The sequence below is a fragment of the Falco naumanni genome, chromosome Z, assembly GCF_017639655.2.
Source record: "Falco naumanni isolate bFalNau1 chromosome Z, bFalNau1.pat, whole genome shotgun sequence".
Lineage (NCBI taxonomy): Eukaryota > Metazoa > Chordata > Aves > Falconiformes > Falconidae > Falco > Falco naumanni.
This window is the reverse complement of record NC_054080.1, coordinates 45,470,915-45,492,306: the sequence shown is the minus strand read 5'-3', so window position 1 is coordinate 45,492,306 and position 21,392 is coordinate 45,470,915. Positions and strand designations below refer to the sequence as shown.

Genomic DNA, 21,392 nt, shown 5'->3' with positions numbered 1-21,392 from the left:
TCTAGGCATCCTGAGCAAGTAATCTTCCTAGTTTCCTTGATTTGCATACTTCGTACACTCTGAAGTTTGTCTCCTAAAAAAAACCTGTTTGAAGCTCCTTTTCTTGAGTTCAGATGGTAAAGTTAAAATATACTAGAGCATTGTCTAATCACTTCAATGTGAATGAGAAGAGAACCTAACACAACAAAGATGAGCACATGAGCAGGACTGGATCTCATCCCCTGTGTTAGCAAGACTCCATGTTATATTGCCTTCCACTTCCCTTCCTATCCTGCTTCCCTGTTTTTGTTACTATGAAAAGTTTTTTCATTGCAAGTTGGTTGTCTTTTAAGTTAGTGGAGTCTTAAAGCAAAGTCTAAAGCCATTATGTTTCGCTTAGATCTACCCTGGAAGTATATATATTTTTCCTGTGAGTGACTTAATAGTTTATTAAGACTGGCGCTTCTGTGAAGAATGAGATACACTGTAATCTCAGGATCCTCATGTTCACAAGGCATACACACTACTTTTAAGACTGTCTTCCATAGAAGAAGAAAAGTGTGTATTTCAAAAATTCTGGTTTTGTGGGTATTTAGCTGACTGATCACATGTGAGCAGCCCATGCTTTTCTTGTTTATGAGGGTGCTGTAGTGGATTTACAAGGAGGGAGAGGTCGATATTAGGAAGGAGGCATATAATTCAAGGGGGTAAGGAGAAGTCCTGTAGACTTAATAGTTCTGCTTGCCTCATGTTCATTTATGTGCTGTGTGAAACAAACAACCCAAAGAACATGTGCCTCAGATGCACTATTTTTTCTGTTCAGTGTAACAATTGTTGAGAGATTTTGTGGTTGATGTTGATTATATTTCTGATGTTTGGGTTTTTTTTCTCCCAGTTAGCTATTTAACTGTATACCTCAACCTTTTTCTTTTGTGTTTGTAGGTCAACTTAACCTACAGATTCCATGGCAAAACCTTTATACTCAACCTGTTGAGGCAGTTCTTGATGGAGTTTATTTGCTTATTGTGCCCACAGCCAGTAAGTTAATGTGGAGAAAAAAGTGAATATAGACTGGTGGTATTTCAGAAGTACCCAGAATGGGTTGATACTGTTTTTGGGAGCTTTATTTTTAGTAAATACTCCTAGCATGTACATAGTTAGATGATTGGAATGGGGTGTCTTTCAGCAGTTTACATTTAGTCACCTAATTTTTTTATGTTACATAACTATTAACAAAATGTGAAAATTACTGCTTTTGAAACAGCATCTTCCAAAAATGTGTAAGGTTTTTTGTATCATACCTTTTTATATTGTTTATTTAGGCATAAAATATGATTCTGAAAAAGAAGCCAGGCAGCTCTTGGAAGCAAGACAAAGGGAATTGCAAAGGATAGAGGAAGCAAAGCAGAAAATAGCTGACCAAGGTAGGAGTCAGAAAAGCTAATGAAGGTGATATTACTTACTTTAATCAAGAAAGATGTTGCAATTGTCACTTTAAGTGTTTTAGATTCCTGTTTTCCTCTTGATACTTAAACCTAATAGTTACAGATTTTTAGGTGTAGCTAGCATCAATATTGCAGAACAGGCATCCTGAAAATAAGAAGGTTCAAGCACTGACATGATCTGATATAAACAAGGCTTTTGAAATATTGCTTGTTTGGGTCATACGTTGCGGGACGTTGTTTCCTCTTCTTTCACAAGAAGCAATTTAACTTTGTTTCCAGTAGCAAACAATTTTTATGGTTAGACTTTTTAAAAGATCCTGTTTAATATGTTCTTTGATACATGTTAAGTCTTACCATGTTAAATTCAACTTCTGGTACTTTCAAGAAATATGTATTGGCTACCGTGAGTATCAGTGGGTGCAAGTCATACTTCTGAACATCTTGATCCTTAATGAAGCAGTTGATAAAGTTGAAGTCACCTAGTCTAAGTATAGAAATGTTATAGATTATACTGAAAGGACATGTTTTTATACGACTAGAGTACAATGTAATAGAAAGTTTAAATATCTATAGTACAATCTTTATTATGTTACTGTTTTCTCAAGTATAGTTTTAAAAATACTTCAATGCAAACAACATATTAAATAATTTTCCTTTAACTTAGATAAAGTAAAAGAAGAGAAACAAGACACTTTTGTAGAAAAACTAGTCACTCAGGTCATCAAAAATCTTCAGGTGAAAATTTCCAACATCCATATTCGCTATGAAGATGATGTAAGTACTTCTGTATATCTCAGCATAACAGATAGTGCACTGTAACATGAAATTAGGAACCTGTCTGATTTCTTTTCTCCTAGTTGCTTTCCATGTCAAGAGAGTACTAGTAAAGTTTTGGAAGTTTCATAGTCTTAAAAAAAAGTAAAATAAAAAAAATCTTGTATCAAAGCATGAAGATGTTTATAAGCATGTGATTGGGTACAAAGAAGATACAGTTGTCAGATCTTTGCTATATATAAATATAATGTTGGCTGTTTACTTTGGAATCTAAATTTAGAGTGTAAGATAATCCTTTTTTGACATTTCCCCCCTACTCTATCAGATCACAAATCGGAATAACCCCTTGTCATTTGGGATTTCTCTTCAGAATCTAAGTTTGCAGGTAATTTTATTTTTTATTTAAAAAGCAAGTTGATGTATATTGATAGGTTAAGTTATCTTTTTGTGTATTACTGTGCTGTCTGGTAACATGTTGTTTAGTGAGTGTACCGGTAAGTATGAGCAATGCACAATGGTAACTACTTGGTTTATCAAATCCAGCATAAATATTGTGGTGGGGTGCCGTTGAAGATAAAGTGCTACCATTAAAACAGACCTTCGGAGGAAATTTTTGTTCTTCTGCCTGTTGCACTTCATGGTTGACAGATACTAGGCTATGCTGGATTTGGGCTATTCAGATTCTATGAATATTTTATGGAAACTGCCATGAGCCCTAAGAAAGGAAGTTTGCACTTCACACTGGGGAAGCAGGAGGAGGACAGGGAAGAGGATGACATATTGTTTAAAACTGGAGCTCAGTTCTTTGGTCTGCATGCTCCACTTTAAAGTGCTGATAGTATCATCATAGACTGTATACATCTTTTTTTTTCCTGGAAGACTACCTAGTAGTAGCAATATGCAGATTCTGCTAATTTGCTCTGATTCAGTAGTTTTGTAACTGGTAATTTTATAGAAATTTTATAGAAAATATGTATAAGTAAATGTTACTTTTTTCAATGAAATAGCTGTCGTATGAATGCTTGTTCCTAGCACACTGAAAGGTTTTTGCTAGCCCATTGCCCTGAACAATTTTGCTTAGTGAACAGAAGCTTTGGTATTCTTACTGATGTGCTCTTGAAATGGTTATTAGCATTGAAAAAGGTATAATAGCATATGCTGTTTCTGTTGGGTTCAAACTAAAATGCTACTTCCAGAATTATGAAAGAATTCTAGTCTTTTGTTTATCTCTTTCCAAAAAGCCTGCCTAGAAATAATACTGGTGTAAAGGAAAACAGTTTGCAATAGTGAAAACAGAATTTTAAAGAATCTTCTGCTTCTTGTGTGCAGCCTGCCAGTCACTGCGCATGCATGTGTTATTGTTGGGGGGGAAGTAGCCTTACTGATTTTCTATGTCATGGCTTAATCATCTTAAATCAGAAGGTGGCATCCCAGTATTTTCAGTAGGGTCAATTATGATGCTATTCCTCTCTTTTCCTGTTTTGTTTCAATGATGATAAAATGTTGGTGTATTATAGATACTGGAATGATTTTCTTTATTTCTCATTTCAGACCTCAGATAAGAATTGGAATCCATGTTTACATGATGAAACTGCCAAGTTGTTCTACAAGGTACAGTATACATGGTATGCTAAAGAAAGAATTGTTAATAAATTAAGCTGAATTAGAGTTCCTGCCACAAAGTGGGGTCAAGAAAACATGTAACCATATAGGCTTTAAAATAAAAGGATGTGTAGTCCAAAAAGAACATTCTGAATATTATTCATCCAGACTTTGTGAAATCCAAGTTATTAATCTAAAAGCTGTAGATACAAATATATATGTTCTGTTGCATTTTCAGCTTGTACGACTGGATAACCTTTTTGCTTACTGGAATGTGAAATCAGAGATGTTCTACCATCGTGGTTGTGATGAGTCATTGGTAAGTTGTAGAAGAATGGCTGCAGAAGCATGGCCTTAGAATCTCTGAAGATCTGCACAATCCAGGCCTGGTATTAGAATAGACCTGCAATCACAATTGTACTGAAGTTGCTGTGCTGAAGTTAACAAGAAAGGTGGCCTTGAGCTATTCGTGAATCCTGAGACCAAGTAATTATGTTGTGCCAACAGGCCGTGGTTGTTACAAGATACAGCTGCTGGGAAAGCAGGTGCAGGACCGAGAAGGATAGGGACCGGAATGGGAATATAGGGAGTAACAAACTACAAGGCTGAAGCACAGCAACACAATTAGCTACATGGGTAGAATGCTTATTTTAGTCATGATAATTAGGGGTGCGAGAACCATGCGTGTTTAGAGACTACTAACCAATTATATTTCTGCTTTACGAATATGCATGTGTATCGGTTCTATATAAGTAGTGTTAGAAACTAATAAAGTTGAGCAAGATGCATAACTCATATTGAGCGTCTTCTTGACTCTGGCGAACCCTTCTTCCAACAGTAAGTAAAGCATGAGATAATGTACCTAGTATTCCAGTTAATAGACTGAAGCATAGAGCATGCTTCGCATTCACTTCTGTCTTCCATTTATGTCACTGTCCTGGAGAAATGTCTTGTTACTAACAACTTTTTTAGGAAAAAAATAGTAAATGTTAAGATTTGTATGGGATGAAAGTAAAATACTTATTTGATAAAGTTTAAGTCCTTTACCAGTTACAAAATTACACACAATATAAAGTCATCTTACTATTCAGTGATTTTTATTAGCTAAAAATAGAAGCCTTATTCTGTTTAAAACATAGATGAATATTTTTAATTTTATTGTATGTCAGAGGGATTATCTGAAACCTGTACTAAAATGCTAACTTTTTAAATATTAGAATTTTAGAATGAAATTAAAATGTGACTTATTTTTAACTCCATTGTGTATATAGGTTAACTTAAAACACGGAGTTGCCAGCCACAATGTGATTCCAGAAGGTTATGATTTTGGTAAGTGGTATTGTATTGGGATTTGTAATATGCATGTATACTTCTAAATTTTAATGCTTCTCAGAGGTTGCTGCTTTGGCTGTTATTCAAAAATCTTAACGAGTGCAGTTTAGTTCTTCTGTAGCAATAACTTTTCTCTCTTGACAGTGAATACTGTACCATATCTGTAGCCTTAAAAAGACTTTGATTAAAAAAAGTCTTGAGTCATGTATCATTCTAATGGAATGTCATACATAAATCTTCATTGTTCACATCAATTGATATAGTTCCTTATTTTAAGAAGTTTAGCAATAGTATGTGCATCCTGTAAGTTTTGTGAATCAGACTGGTTTGAGTAATAGCTTGATGTTTTTGATGTCAGCTGCCTTGTGTGAAGTGTATCTTTTTTCATTAGAGGTGGAAACAGTAATGACACAATTTGAAAACACCATTTTGATATTTTTTTTTTTTAAGCATTGCCATATTGCAGGTTTTATTGCTCTGGGTGGTACTTTAGTTTGAAAGTTATATTGGCTCTACTCAGACATGGCGATTGTTTACTTTTCATTGTATGGAAGATACATGAGTTTTATTTCTCATGTGCATTTACTTGGTTGTTTAGTAAGTGTTTATAAGGCAGAATGGCCTTTGAAGTGGCTTGTTTTCTAGGAAGCAAGTCCTCAACTCACTATAGCCAGGTTTACAAAGGGCATTGTTAATTTTATGGATTTTTCTTGCTGCCTTTGCTTGGAAGAGGAAGCTTTTTGTGTCTCTGACTGCCAGAGGACTATTTGATAATTTTTTCTGCTTTCTTACCTTTTTCAGTTGCTAGCTTTAAACTTACTTTCTTGTAAGAGTCAAACATTGTCAGTTGTCTAAGTCTTTACATAGAAGTTAAAAATACTTGTATACAAAATTGCAGGATTCTGGATTTATACTCTTAAAATTCAGCAGTACCTTCAGAGATGCAGTGTTCAAAGAATTAAATCATGCTGATATTCTGTGGTAAATGAAAATTTTGGCTTTTTTAGAGCAACTCTTTTTAGATTGAGACATTGATAGAAAGGTAGTAAGCACGAAGTCTGCTTCTGTCATTTGGTCTAAATGCAAGCATAATACTTACACATAGGAAGGATGAAAAATGAAATTTAGGAAACTAAATACAGGGAGAAGATGAATAGAAATGCTGCCATATAAAATGTGTAGATAAAAGTAAAATAAGGTTCAGAAGAAATACAGGGCTTAAAATGAAATGAAGGTAAATTGATGTAAGCATGGTTTCATCTTGCAAAAATACCCGTTTCCCCTTTATATGAACCTTTTGGTGAATTTAGAATATTTGGTACATAGATAGTCTATCAGTATGGCTGTTGAAATCAAAGGAATTTTATATGATAAAATACAATATACACAAATTCTTATTGTTGGATCAACTGCTGAAACAGAAGGAAAAACATGGCATTGAATGCCTGGTATTGCCAAGTTGTGGAACTGTTAAAACATTTCTGCTCTGAATATTTTTCTTGTGATGTGCTTTGCTTTATGTAGGATCCATATTATTTTTTCCATGCTTACTTGGGCTTGGATTTAGAAATGTGGAATGTTTGGTTTTCTCCACTGTTGTGAGTATAATTCATCAAACAGTGTAAAACGTCAGTAACATTAAACAAAAAAATTCTTATGGAATAAGAATTATAGTGAAATAAGCACCATGTTTGAAACTGACTTGTCCTAGCCAAAAAAAAAAAAAATATCCTAAAGCAGATAGATTTAAATTAGATATAAGGAAGAAATCCTTTACTGTGAGGGTGGTGGGGCACTGGCACAGGTTGCCCAGAGAAGTTATGGATGCCCCATCCATGGAAGTGCTCAAGGCCAGGTTGGATGGGGATTTGAACAACCTGGTCTAATGGAAGGTGTTCCTGCTTGTGGCAGGGTGGCTGAAACTAGATGATCTTTAAGGTCCCTTCCAACCCAAACGATTCTGTGATTCTTTAAAACACCTGCCATGTAATACTGCATACAGAAAAATTTGTGAAAAGGTTCCAGAAATATTTGTTCCACAAATGCTGCCAGGATAAAACTGGAAATGGAGTAGAGATTAGATTATATTTTAAGCTATATTGGTGAAGTCTTTGTGTTTTGAATTCTAACATTTTAAAATGAACCATCTGGATAACAAGAGCTGATAAAGTATTATGTATAATTTATGGCAGTCTTAAATTATTTAATTGCACTTCTTGTATAATTTCCTGTTTTTTAGTATTCCGCCCAATTTCAGCTAGAGCCAAACTCCTTATGAATCCTCGATCTGATGTGGACTTTTCATCACCGAAAATGGACTTAGATGTAAATTTACAGGATATAACTGTTGAATTCAATAAGCCACAGGTATAAACTTTGTTTATAAAGTTATATGTAATGTGGTAAAAAAGTTAGTTTGCAAGAATAATAAGAAAAGCAGACTGAAATTTTATAGTAAACTTACAGGATCAATTAACTTCTTCATTTTGTTTTTCTTTATAAATTTCTTTTTGAAGAGGAGCTTGATTCACATTGTTCTTGGACAATAATGCTCGGTTTGATTTTTTTTTTTTTTTCTTTTTTTAGTACTTCAGTGTTATGGAGCTTCTTGAGTCTATTGATATGATGACTCGAAATCTGCCATATAGGAAGTACAGACCTGATGTTCCATTGCATAACAATGCAAAGACATGGTAGGCCACCTCAGACTTGGAAAATAATTTGTTAGTTATTAATTTGAAATAATTACCGAAGGATTGTTTCTTACTTAAGGAGGTTAGAACTAACTCCCTTCTGAAACAGTCTTTTTTTATCTTTTCCCTTAATCTAGGAGTTTTTAATTTTTTAAGCTTAAAACCTCCCATTAGTAGGGACCTCAAACCAGAGGTGAGGACATAATATTTGAAAGCCTGCTTTTTGCTGTCTTGAAGACCATTATCAGAAACTTGTCTGATACTATTTTAATATGCTAACTCTGTTTTAGTGAAGGCTACCCCATTATATTAGATACTATTACAGGAACATAGCTATTATAAAAAAATGGGCAAACCTTTTCAATACAGATAGCAGATTTGATTTCTTATGAATGTGTTTTATTATTCACACATATGTATCCATATATTTGTGGGCACTTTCTGTACAAAGTTACTTTCTAGTTTTAAGTAATAGCAACGTGTCAACCTTGTATGCAAAAAAATTAAAATCCTTATGTTCCTCTACTGATCAGAAGTGTAATATTAGACAAGGAATCTAATTTTTTCACAACCTGAAGTTGTATTTAGTGGGAGTCTGCATAGCTGTAGTTGTCATTTCAATATACCAAATGAGATGTAAACTATACTTAATTTGTCTTTGTTTTTAGGTGGAAGTATGTTATTTATGGCATTCTTGAAGTAAATGTTCAACCTAAGCTCCGAGTGTGGTCATGGGAACATATTCGGTACCATAGGAAACAAGTGAAGAACTATAAAGAGATGTATAAAACAAAGATAACATCAAAAAAACCTAATGAAGAAATCTTAAAGTTGTTGGAGGTTAGCCATTTTCTGTTTGAAGGCTTAAATATTGTTCATTTTGATATTTGCTTAAAAAATGTTTACATGTTCCTAAGTCAGTACTGAGTTTAAAATAATTGATAATGGCCAGACTTGCAACTTCATCAGTATCTTTCTCTGTGAGTATTATTAACAAAGAGACTAGATAATTTTTTTTAATTAGTAACTGCAGTGAAGAACTTACTGGTGTGCTTTTTCTTTTCCAGGTTTATTTTAAGTTTTCAGCTTGAGCAAATTAACTTGGGTTGCAATGAAAGAGTTGTTTACTGTCATTTCCTGTAAAACTGAGCTGTGAAATCTAATCAAAAGAAATTGTCAAAAAATAATTTCTCATCTCCTTTCTAGGAATTTGAAAAGGCCTTGGATATTTTTAACATCACTCTAGCAAGGCAACAAGCAGAAGTTGAGGTAAAATTTCATCATTTAAGTGACTTGAATAACTGTAACATGAGGTTGTGGAGATTTTAGGCAGATGCATTTGAATTATAGTGATTGAATTGTGCATCACACAGTCTTTCTGTTTTCCTGGTATTTCATGTTTGTTCTTATAAGGCATTGTCAGTTTCAGCCTTTAATTAAGCAAATATTAAATAGCTTCATATACTGCGTCTTCAGAATAAGTGATCTGGGATAAGTTTCTTTCCACTTTTGGTGAGGAAGATCTATTGTGGAAAATATGATCAAAGGATAATGGGGTAATCAAGTTGGAAACAATTATACCCAAAGCTTCAAGCCTCCTCCCTGCCCCCCAGCAGCCTAGCTATTTTTTCCTTTCTTTCCTGATACCCTGTTATGTAGGTTGAACACCTGTATATGTAGTATGCTGACCTGTTACTATTCACAAGTGTCATTTGGAATACAGCAAAAGCAGAGTAAATATAAGTAGATGATCACAATTAGACAAGGTAATGTAGTAGTTCCACTTAATTTGTTAACCTTGTTTTTCCTAGGTTAGTGTACTGCTTAGTTTTCAGTGTAGTGTCTGACCATCGGTCCAGGAGACTGAAGTGAAATCTGTATAGATTTTCTGAAATCTGGGGTCTTTCTCCATTAATAGTCAATGTGACTAAAAGTAAGCAGAATGAGAAGCTAAGAATCTGAAATACTGTATTGATAATTAACGAACATTAATAATTTTTTATGGCAGTGCTTGAATTTTTTTTTTTTTTTTTTGTGTGTGGAGTATATTAAGTATGGTACTAATGCAGTCACTGCAGTGACAGATAGGGTGCTTTGAAACCAAAATTCTGAACAGGAATCCATAAATGGGATTTTTCCCTCTAGTTATCTGTATGTACGCTCACATTTGGATGCTTGTATGATCATTATTCAGACCTCTACATAACCAGAAGACATATTCATGTCCTTCCCTCTCAGTTGTTTGGCTAGGTTGGAGTGCTTTTCATGAGAGAGTTTTTGTTTGTTTGTTTGTTTAGTTCTCATTTAATTTTGGCATGTTTTTGTCTTGTAGTATATAGTTTCTTCTGGGTTTATCTTCTTCCTACTACTACTTTTTGCAAAAAGATCCCAGGGAATTTCCTGATTTCCTGTCTAGTCTTATTCTTCTTTTCTCCAGTGTGATCATGCTGCTTACAAAAGGTTATGTCATACTGCATTCCTGACCACTTTCTGGTTCTGAGTTTTAAGATAAATTTCTGTAGTGCTTAGAATTAGGTTGCAAGCAAATGAATTTTAATTTGTTTGGGCTTTAAGCCTTGTATTTGAAGTGTTAGAAAAGCATCTTGGAAGATCGCCTAGCTAACTCTGAATTTATTTCCAAGTATTGAAAATCAGGTCGCTATGATGCTAAACTGTGTTGTACCTCCATCTATCTGTCACAACTTATCTGTCTTATTGTTATCAGGTCATATCTCTGAAATTGGTCTCAAAGGACTTCTAAGAGGCAAATCTGCTGCTAGCTTAGTGTCTTGACAGTTATGCTTAAGTCTCCTAGGAATTTAAAGTAGCACCCTTTAGATGTGGGCTGAGTAAAACCAGATGAAGGATCCTATTGTTTGTTAAGGTGTTTTGTTTTTTTAAGAAATACCTTAGAGTTGCATTTCAAGGGCTTGCTTTTCTTTAGATAGACATTGAAATCAAGCGCCCCAGAACTCAACATTTGTGAAAACAGTACAATGTGATTTTCTGGGAACTTTGTAGCAAGAGCTTTATATTCAAAACCTCAGGCCACTTTTTCATCTTTATCACTAGTGCCCTAAGTACCAAATACAAGCCTTAGTGAACCACGCATCAAGTCTCTGTATCAGACAGCTTGAGAAATTTTGTGCTCTCCTTCTAGAGAAGACTTCATAGATGATTAACTGAAACTGGAGTACAGGATGATGCTCTTGATTCTCACTTCTAGTCAAAGCAGTTTACCTTGCTGAGTAATCTTTCCACAGACTATGACTGTATTCAGTATTAAACTATTGTAAATGAAGGACAGGAGAAGCTCAGCAGGATTTCTTCAGGAAATTTCTTTAGTACCCATACTGCATAAATGTTTTCTTCATCCGTGCAGAAGTGCAGATCACCTCCCTTCTGTCTGTAGCCTTTCTTACCTTGGATTCTGGTGCCAGCTGCTGCCTAAGATGTTGAGAATCACAGCTTTAAGCATCACTTTTTTATCTCCGTGGCAGTTGTCTTTCAACAACTCTTTGGTGTTCTAGAAACCTCTGATTTCAGAGGTTTAACAGACTTTTTTTCTAAGGCTCTGTCCATTCTTGCCTTGGACCATTTTCTCTCTAACACATACTTGATGACTTGGTGTCCTTTGTAAGAGGACTTTGGAAGCCTTTGTTCAAACTTTTTGAGGCCTTGTGTTGGTTAGCTTACATTTGCATAATTTCTCCTGGGTGAATTCATAGTATCAGTTCAGAAGCCTTTGTTTTTGTCCTGCCTTTCATTGGCCTGTAGGTGGATAGAAAGTTCTGATTTATAGGCAGCTGTTTTCCCCAGTTGTGTTGCAGAGAGGTCTTGGGTTTTTTGAATGCTGAGAAGGAAGCCCAGTCTCACTTACTTTGGGTATCAAATTCACTGCAGCATCTCTAAATTCAGGACTTATCTGCATTTCTATCTTTTTTCAGCTCATAGTAGTCACAAGGAGAAATAATTAGCACTGCTCTGTCTCTCAGATCACGTGATGTTTGTTTGCCGTTCCTTATGCCAGACTTTCAGTGGTCAAGTCTGGATGTAGCTTGCATTTTCTGTGGTTATGCAGTACTGAAATCATCACTGGCATCAGGCAGGACATCCCCTAGTCATTGAAATAATGAATGTGGGAGAAGGAAGGGCTTTTGTACAGTTCTAGCTTATATGTATTAGATCCAGGAATAGCTTTCTATATTCCTTAGTGTGAATATTCTATTAAAGAGCAATGATTTTTGTATTATTGCTTTGGACATCTATTTTGAAATGAAAAATACAGGGATCACTTAAAATTTGGCCTGTGCTGGCTATTTAATTGCTTACATGTGTATTTTTAATGATTCCTTAGAAGTGCATTGTTGTAATGCAGAGTACTATGTAATATTATGGATTATTTTTTTTTTTGTGATAAGAGCTATAGAGAAAATCTGCTATGTAAGAAACACTGATTTAAAATCAGCTACCTTTTACTTGGCCCTTTTGTTCATAAAGGTGGTTGGGATTTGGTCTTACGCACTGTGTACTTGAAAAAATTATTAGAAGAAAAACTAAAAAATACCATATTGTCTTTTCAGTGGTTGACTAGTGTTTTGGGTATGCATTTTTTCTTAAGAAAATGAAGAAAGATGCATGAAGAAAATGACTTCTTGGAGTATTTTTTAAATTTCAGGCAACTAAGGCTGGATTAAAAATCTACAGACCAGGTGTAAAACAAGATGATGAAAATTCTGGCGGCTGGTTTAGTTGGATATGGAGTTGGTCAGGTGAAAAAAAGGATGAACAAAAACAGGAAGTAAAGGGTTCAAGTATGTTCTTTTATTGGTATTTTTTGTATTATTAAGAATGACTTACTAGAAAAATAGGTCCCTATCAATGGAACTTGGGACTTGTTCAATATTTGGGCTATCAAATTATTGACGTTTACATTTTCTCTTAGGCTTTTTTCCCTGAATTAAGTTGTTCGTTGCATGTTACAGAGGTACCTTACAATTCCTTCTGTAGGTCTTTCTGAACTGTCTTTAATTTGTGCCTTCTCCTGCCACAGTTCCTGTGTTTGTGTACGTAGTGTACTGTGTGTAGGGATTTGAAGGAAGTGCTGGAAAACAATAGCAGTTAATGGAATGTAAACAATTTTACTTCCATTCCCTTTATAATTTGTCTCTTTCATGCAGTGTATTAGAGTTTGATTCACTAAAGTACAGGCACCTAATAAAGGCTGTGGAACATGGAAAGTAACTCAAAAGATTGCTTCTATTGTTATCAAGCTAGGAAATACAGTACATCAGAATAAAAGTATAACTGCTTTTTAAAGCATGCTTTAGGAGACTCGGGACTTTGCTTTAAACCTCAGGGTTTTTGCTTTTAGGAGTTCAGGACAATGTTGCCAGTATCTACTGTATGTTATAGAGCTACCAAGCACTGGAAAGCATATAACAGGTGTTCACATTTTTGATACCTATATTGAGTTTAACTTCTTTCAATGTGACAGGTCTTGAGGAGCTAATGACACGTGAAGAGAAGGCTAAACTTTATGCAGCAATTGGATATAGTGAAACAGCTGTGGATCCAACCCTTCCAAAATCAGTAAGTTGTAACTGACTATGATAATGAACAATTGGTAGCTTTATCTACTAATAAAAACATAAAGATGATAGGAAATGGTTTTTAAAATTGCTTGAAGCTCTGTCTTTGTATTTGAATACTATTCTGATGCTTTGTAATTAAGTTCCTGCATGCTGGCTTTGTGAAAAACAGCATCCTTAGATGTAGTTTCAGGAGCATGGTTATAAAACGTTGGATATTCTGAGAAAGTTCAGAATGAAATTTTGCTCTCAAGGTATGATAAAGTCATATAAGTAGTGTATTGTTGTTTAAGTTACAAAATGCTTCATATATTCTCATACAAAGTTGTAGTTTCTTTTAAGAAAGTTCACAAAGTGATTTACTGGAAGTGATAGATGAGGTAGGGTAGGTAAGGAAAGGGGTGATTGAAGGACTGTAATGGGGAAGAACAGTTTTTCTGAAGCCTCAGAAATAGCCTGGTACATCAACTTTACGTGAGATAGGATGCATGGTGCAGTGAACTGTCTTGCAACAATACGTCAGAGGGCCTTTATCTCAAAATGTGGTGTGGAGACATCAGATGTACGTTTGTAAGCATTACTCTAACCCTGCCTTTCCATAATAACTATTTGGGAATGACTTTTACAGCAGCTATGGATATAAGCTACTTAGCACTGAAAAAACAATATCAAACTGCTATGTGTGGTTTTCATCTCTTTGTATTAACTTATTTTATAATACACTGTTGTTTTTCCTGCATATCTAGTATGAAGCCATGAAGTTCTCTGTGAAGTTGTTAAGCATGTCTATATCAATAAGAGAAAACAAGCAAACTCCTGAGCTGGTAGAATTTGCATTAAGTGGCTTGAGTACAGTATTTACTCAACGACCAGGTGCACAAGCAATAAGGTGAACTTTCTCTATCAAACTGTTCTTTGCTCCTTAAAATATTGATGATGTTTAATAGTCCCTTTAAGGCTCTGTCATGATTTTGACTTCTGTTCTTTGCTGTCATTTTTTGTGCAGTTTGGAAGCATAATCATTCTGCAGCTGGTTGACAAAGTCAATGGATACTGTTTCCATTATAAAATTCCATCTTCAGAAGTTTTTGTGCCAATACCTATTTTCTCCTTTTTTGTTGTTTCAGTTTATCATTATGTACAAGCAATCCAGTTTCTAACTCGTTTCTTGCTTTGAGAAGCAACTGTTACTCCCTTTGAAACTTAATCTGACCAAATTGATCTCATAACCACTAGTGCGGTTATTTAGGCATTTAACATGACTGAAGAGTTCTAGTTTTCTGTTGAGCTTTTAGATTTGCAGAAGAAAGCTGTAACTGGTGATTTTGGTTTGGTTTTACGCTCTCACAGTACGTGAGGAAAAGCAGCAATATGAAATCCTTTGTTTTTGTTTTACATGTAATGGCTTAGAAGTTCTGGGGGCGGGCAGCCTTCCTGTTTCAAACCTTGCCCCCTCTAATTTGAGACATATTAGTAGAATCTATGTATGACATTAAGGTACAATTGACGTTGCTGAGTTCTGTGCATAATTTTTTCTTAAGTTTTGCTTGCAGCCTGTTTGTTACCCTGTGGATCTGAATGGCCCTAATAATGCTGTCGTACTGAGGAAAAGTGAAGAAAGTGTGTGGTGTTTGTTTGTTTGTTTTAATTTTAAAAAAATTAATAGTGAAACACTTCCCTTTGAGTGTTGGGAGATAAAGATCTTCAGATGAAAGCTGTTAAGAGGTGCACAGGGTACTGAAAAAAATAAATCTACACCTCAAAAATGTTTCCTTGGAGTAATGAGGCTAGAAATCCTGTGCTTCTCCTGTGGTGTATCTTTTATTTCTCTGCAGTGGAACCCTTCCCTCTCTGTTCCTCAGTGTAAGCTGTGCCATCTAATTCCTGAGCTCATACTAGAGAATTCTTATTTGCATGTCTCTTCCCTGTCCTGACATCTATCCTCATGAAAAGTGTATGAAGTGAACAACTGGGACCCCCTTTCTTATTTACTCAAGGGTGGCTAATAAACAGCAATGATAATGAAAAGAAATACAGTTAACGCATGGGTATGTGTGATATATCCCTAGGCTAAGCTATTTATGTTTAAGGTAATGTGAAGATACGTCGTTGTTGTTGGGTTTTTGTTTGGCTTACGATTCTTTTTATTTTGGCTCATTCCTTATATGTTTACCATCTAATTGTACCTACCCAGGTGGATATTTCATCTGAATATGCTGTTTACCTTTCTTTACAGATTTGAAACAAAAATTGCCTCACTTGAAGTTACAGGCATGTCCCGAGAAAAGTGTACACCTTGTCTCCTCTCTTCTCGAACTGTCTATTCAGACAACAGTACCTCACTCTTAAGTATAATGTTTGAGACTAATCCTTTGGATGAGAAGGCAGATCAGAGGCTTAGAATAGAATCACAGCCACTGGAAATAGTATATGATGCAGTAAGTGAATACTTGAATAAGGTATAAATCTTGAAATATCTTACTTAATAGTAAATTTTCCATGTATTATTTTTGCTTCATTTGAACAGATGACAATAAATAGCTTAGTGGATTTCTTCAGGCCTCCAAAAGATGTACATTTAGAGCAATTAACATCAGCAACTCTGATGAAGCTTGAAGAGTTTCGTGAAAAAACATCAACGGGTAAGTGCCGCATTCTCTTCCAGCTGCACACTCAGACAAATTTTTTTAGATTCCAGGAGTATGAAAATATAATCTTTCCGTATTGAGATGCATGGATCTAACTCATAGCTTTCTAATGCGACACCTAAATAAGCTGAATTCTTCAATCTCATTACAGAGCATTTGTTCTAGGTATTGGATAGTTTTGTCTCTATCTTTTTTAACTTCAGCTTCCTTTGTAAAATATGCTCTGCACCCTGAGGTAGTATTTCCATATTTATTTTCTTGTACTTCATGCAGAGTTAAAAACAGCGTGTTACTTTCATCGTTAAATATCTAAATGGCCCCAATTGTTTCATAGTCTTTAAAAACTGATAGTGGTCCTCTAATGAAACCCCTACATCCTTGCTGGAGTTGTTAATTTTCAGGACTCTACTGCCTTTTTTTAGGTGCTTTCCACTTTATTCCTTGATAAAAGTTGATTTTGATTTGGAATGACTCAGATCCAGTCATATGAACTGTATTTATCTATCTTCCAGTTACTCAGAATAAAAGCCATTTCTCTATTTTTCTTTTTATCTCTAGAGATCTTATGTTTTGACACATTAATTAAAATGGTCAATACTTTTAAAACTAGGATTTGTGGAATTAACTTGTTCCAGTAAGGATATCTGAGGGTTTTTAGATCAGAGGCATGTCCAACGCAGTGTCCTGTCTCTTGACTGTGGATGGGAGAGGATACTAAGGGGAGATTTCACATATAAATCCTTTTTGGAAGGAAAAATGAATGATTTTTTTTTTAACATTTAAATTTGGAACCAATTAATATTGTACACTCAAAAAAAATGTGAATACTCAGTAGTAATAAGTGAAAGCAGTTAGAGAAGACTCAAGCATAATAGGTGGTTAATCGATTGCTTTTGTCAAGCTAATATCAGGAATGAAATCAGGCATCAGTTATATTTCTATTCATTTGTTCTTTGACTGAACTGTTTAATTAATGAATAATGTCAGATGAACCAGTAAAAGTTAGGTGGATCAACTTGCATGTCTTTTCTATCAGAAACTTCTCCAGCACTACTAAATGTATGGATACCACAGTTCATTCCTGAGATTAATTGGACAAAAATTTGCTTAGATTTGGTATGCTTGGCTCTCTGCTTACTACCACTGAATACTCTGGTTCTGATCATGATGGATTTTTTTTTCCCCAGAAATATGAGATTATGCTCTGTATCTACTATAATTTAAGCATAGCATTACTTTAGAGGTATATCCAATGACTCTTACCATCACAAGAGTGCTGATTTGCCCATAGTAATCTAAAGGCTTGTTCAACTTGCAAATGAGAAGCTTGGTGAAAATTTCTAAAAAAAAAAAAATAAAAAAAAGCCGTGCATTTCTTGTAAAATCTTGGCTGAGACTTAGAGAATTACCAGGGAAAGATTTGATCTGCAGAATATTGTGTTTGCAGGGGACTATGGCAGTCTCAGAGGCAGAATAAAAAAAACCCAAAACATATCAAAATAATTCATTTAGACTTGAAGTCCTTGGGGAAGAATTCTTAACCTTTTCTTTCAAGCAGCAGAAGGTAGCTGGACAACATTGGGAAACTGTGAACTGCAGAAGGGAAGGAACTTGCTACACCAAAATATTTATGATTTTCAGCACCACTAGAAGACAAAAGCTTAGTTTCCCAGAGTTCACTTTATGGACTCAGCTGTGTTCCCTTCCCAAATGAAGGGGAAATAAAAGTTGTTTCTTGAATTTTTTACATCACTTAAATACAGTTAGGGTATTGGGAACTGAAAAAATGTAAATATGTTTATTAATCCAAGTAATTTTATCTTGCAAATCCTGAAGTGTGATTGCCATCCATTTCTTCATTGACTAATCTAGCTCTCCTGTGGCAGGACAAGCTTTAGTAAACGTTGGAATGGTTTTAATTGCTTTCTTAGCAACGTTGAGTGTGTTGCAGTGTCATGTTTTCATCTTTGTAACTCACTATCTCTACTTTTTGTGATCATCAGCTTGTTGGACCTGGTAAATATTAAATGGATTGTGGTAGTATCCTAAGGGAGTGTTAAGTGCTAACGCAAAGCAAGACTATTCTTTCCTCTTCAGATAAGCAAAAAAACCCCAGAATTTGATCTCAAATGTTCTGACAGTCTGACTTTCCCACCTAATTGCATGATTTCTAAACAGCATTTTTGAAAGACCTTATATTTGCTGATCTTCAGCACCTGAAGATGGAGATGCTTGACAGCAGAATTAGTGTAAACTTCAGCATCTCAGTAGTAACAACACAAGCAGTTTGGCCGGTGCAGTTGAATACTCCCCATAAGAACTTCCAGGACAACTTGATTTCTGAATCTACAGAGCACAATGAGTTAACTCAGCAGTTGCCAAGTTGTGGGACGCATTCCAGTTCTTCTCATTTCATTTCTGCTCAGTATGAAACTTGTTTGGATTTGCATGTGTCATGTTGCTGTCTCTACTTGTCTGTTAGCATTTTTTCTGTCATCATTTCATCTACTTGGTGCTTCTTTAAAGACTGCCTGTAATGACTGGTTCAGAAATCTGAAGAGCACCTGTAACTGCAATTAAACTTAGTCATCTAGCATTCACAGCTCATTTGAATAATTTAAAGTTAGACTTGAATTTCTTTTTATACCTTCTTTTAATTCCATAACTTCTGTATGGATTACTTTGTTTATATTTATTAAATGTATTATTTTTCAGGTTTGTTGTACGTTATTGAAACCCAGAAAGTTCTTGACCTCAAAATTAACCTCATGGCTTCATACATCATTGTTCCACAAAAGGGATTCTATGACCATACATCAAATTTGCTCCTTCTGGATCTCGGTAGTCTTAAGGTATTCATTTACCTAGTGAAGTAACTTACTGAAAATGATGGTTTAGCTTTTATGTGATTTCCAGTTTCTTAATTTGTATTTTGTGGTACGTGTTAAGTACAAGTTCCCCTTGCAGTTTGTATTAGGTATTTATTTTAAATTGCTTTCCAGTCAAGGCAGAAATTACTGAACTCTTCTTAGTAGATTCTTTCACCCCAAAGATTTGTTAGAAAATACTCCTTCCCTGGTACAAAACCACTGTTGATGCTTTAAACTGTTACATGGAAAATGTCTATAAATTTTTTACCTTAAAATACAAAACAGTAAACTCTTTACTTATGTGTTTTAACGGTCCTCTGATTTTTAGTGTTACTATTCTTTTTATCAGTTAACCTTTTGGTCATTCAGTTAACTTAAAAATGAGAAAATGACACTGTTTCTACATATTCATTGGCAAACTTACTTTTTTCCAGGACAAATGATCTTACGTGAATACAGACAACTTTTTTTGTTTTACTTACAGTCTGAATAGGAATAATTCTGCCACTTACTCTCTGTTTAGATTGCCTTACCTGCTCTTGTCATAAGAATTTGTTTCAGAGCCTAAAATACTGGTAAACAAGTAAATTGTCTATGTGTCTGCCACAGACTGACTTTCTGAGCATATGGGTTTCAGTAAAAATCATGGAATAGTTTGGGTTGGAAGGCACCTTTGTGATCACCTAATGCATTGCCCCTGCAACGAACATGAACGTCTTCAGCTAGATCAGGCAGCTCAGACCCCTGTCTGATCTGTCCTTGAACGTTTCCAGGGATGGGGCATCTGCCACCCCTCTGGGCAACCTGCTCCACTGTTTCACCACTCTCATTGTAAAAAATTTCTTGCTTATCTGGTTTACATCAGCCCTCTTTTAGTTTAAAACCGTTACCCCTTGTCTATCACAACAGATCTTGGTAAGAAGTCTCGCTCCATCTTTCTTAGAAGCTGCCTTTATACATTGAAAGGCTGCAGTAAGGTTTCTTCAGGCTGAACAACCCCAACTCCCTCAGCCTTTTTTTATAGGAGAGGTGTTCCATTCTTCTGATCATTTTTGTGACCCTCCTCTGGACCTGTTGCAACAGGTCCATGTCTTTCCTGGTGAGGGCTCTAGAGGTGGGTGGGGCCTCATGAGGGCAGGGTAGATCTCTCTTGACCTGCTGGCAGCGCTTCTTTTGATGCAGCCCAGGATACGGTTGGATTTCTGGGTTGTGAGTGCACATCACCAGCTCATGTCCCTCCAGTACCCCCAAGTCCTGCTCTGGAGGACTGCTCTCATCCCCCAGCCTGTATTGGTCATGAATCATGTAATCATTTGGGTTGAAGAAGACCTTTAAGAGCATCAAGTCTGACTGTTAACCTAGCCCTGCCAAGTCCACCGCTAAACCATGTCACTAAGTGCCACATCTGCATGCCTCTTAAATACTTCCAGGGATGGTGACTCAATCACTTCCCTGGGCAGCCTGTACCAATGCTTGCCAAACCTTTCAGTGAAAAAAATTTTCCTCATACTGATCTAAACCTCTTCTGGCACCACTTAAGGCCATTTCCTCTTGTCCTGTTGCTTTTACTTGAGGGAGTGTGGGGGGAGACCAACATCCACCTGGCTACAACCTCCTTTCAGGCAGCTGTGGAGAGCAATAAGGTTTCCTTCCCCTTGTCTCCTTCCCTCCAGGCTAAACCGCCCCCGTTCCCTCAGCCGCTCCCCGTCAGCCTTGTGCCCCAGACCCTGCACCAGCCTCGCTGCCCGCTCTGGCCACGCTGCAGCACCTCAGCGTCCCTCTTGCAGCGAGGGGCCCAAACCTGAACACAGCGTTCGAGGTGCGGCCTCACCAGTGCCCAGTACAGGGGGACCATCGCTGCCCTGGTCCTGCTGGCCACACCGTGTCTGGTACCAGCCAGGGTGCTGCTGGCCGCCTTGGCCACCTGGGCACACTGCTGGCTCACGCCCAGCCGGCTGTGGACCAGCACCCCCAGGCCCTTTCCCACCAGGCCCTTTCCAGCCGCTCTGCCCCAGCCTGTAGCGCTGTGTGGGGCTGCTGTGACCCAAGGGCAGGACCCGGCACTGAGCCCTGTTGAACCTCACAGGAATGGCCTCGGCCCATCGCTCCAGCCTGCCCAGGTCCCTCTGCACAGCCTGCCTGCCCTCCAGCAGGTCAGCTCTCCCCCCCAGATTGGTGTAATCTGCAAATTTACTGAGGGTACTCAGATTAAACAGGACTGGCCCCAACATGGCCCCTGGAGAACACCACTTGTGACCAGCCACCAGCTGGATGATGCTTGCCACCACTCGCCACCACTCTTTGGGCCTGGCCATCCAGCCAATTTTTTTACCCCGTGAAGACTATACCCATGAGAGCTCAGTGAGCACTTTTGTTGGCTACCTCAGTATCTTTGGGTGGATGCCATCCAGCACCATAGACTTGGTGTGTCTAAGTGGTGTAGGAGGTTGCTGCCCAT

The 21,392-nt window shown here is 36.6% G+C and overlaps 1 protein-coding gene across 5 annotated transcripts in view; it reads left to right on the top strand.

Annotated features, from left to right (window-relative positions):
• The window catches only part of VPS13A (vacuolar protein sorting 13 homolog A), a 112,561-nt gene that overhangs the window by 7,466 nt on the left and 83,703 nt on the right, over nucleotides 1-21,392 (top strand). For all 5 annotated transcript variants that reach the window (XM_040579143.1, XM_040579142.1, XM_040579146.1 and 2 more), the window contains exons 4-20: nucleotides 922-1,017; nucleotides 1,302-1,403; nucleotides 2,089-2,198; nucleotides 2,524-2,583; nucleotides 3,750-3,809; nucleotides 4,039-4,119; nucleotides 5,072-5,129; nucleotides 7,372-7,499; nucleotides 7,719-7,825; nucleotides 8,494-8,665; nucleotides 9,032-9,094; nucleotides 12,504-12,639; nucleotides 13,323-13,417; nucleotides 14,163-14,305; nucleotides 15,653-15,854; nucleotides 15,944-16,058; nucleotides 18,780-18,916. In XM_040579143.1, coding sequence (XP_040435077.1) covers nucleotides 922-1,017; nucleotides 1,302-1,403; nucleotides 2,089-2,198; nucleotides 2,524-2,583; nucleotides 3,750-3,809; nucleotides 4,039-4,119; nucleotides 5,072-5,129; nucleotides 7,372-7,499; nucleotides 7,719-7,825; nucleotides 8,494-8,665; nucleotides 9,032-9,094; nucleotides 12,504-12,639; nucleotides 13,323-13,417; nucleotides 14,163-14,305; nucleotides 15,653-15,854; nucleotides 15,944-16,058; nucleotides 18,780-18,916 — 1,865 coding nt within the window. The remainder of the gene's footprint in view (nucleotides 1-921; nucleotides 1,018-1,301; nucleotides 1,404-2,088; nucleotides 2,199-2,523; nucleotides 2,584-3,749; nucleotides 3,810-4,038; nucleotides 4,120-5,071; nucleotides 5,130-7,371; nucleotides 7,500-7,718; nucleotides 7,826-8,493; nucleotides 8,666-9,031; nucleotides 9,095-12,503; nucleotides 12,640-13,322; nucleotides 13,418-14,162; nucleotides 14,306-15,652; nucleotides 15,855-15,943; nucleotides 16,059-18,779; nucleotides 18,917-21,392) is intronic.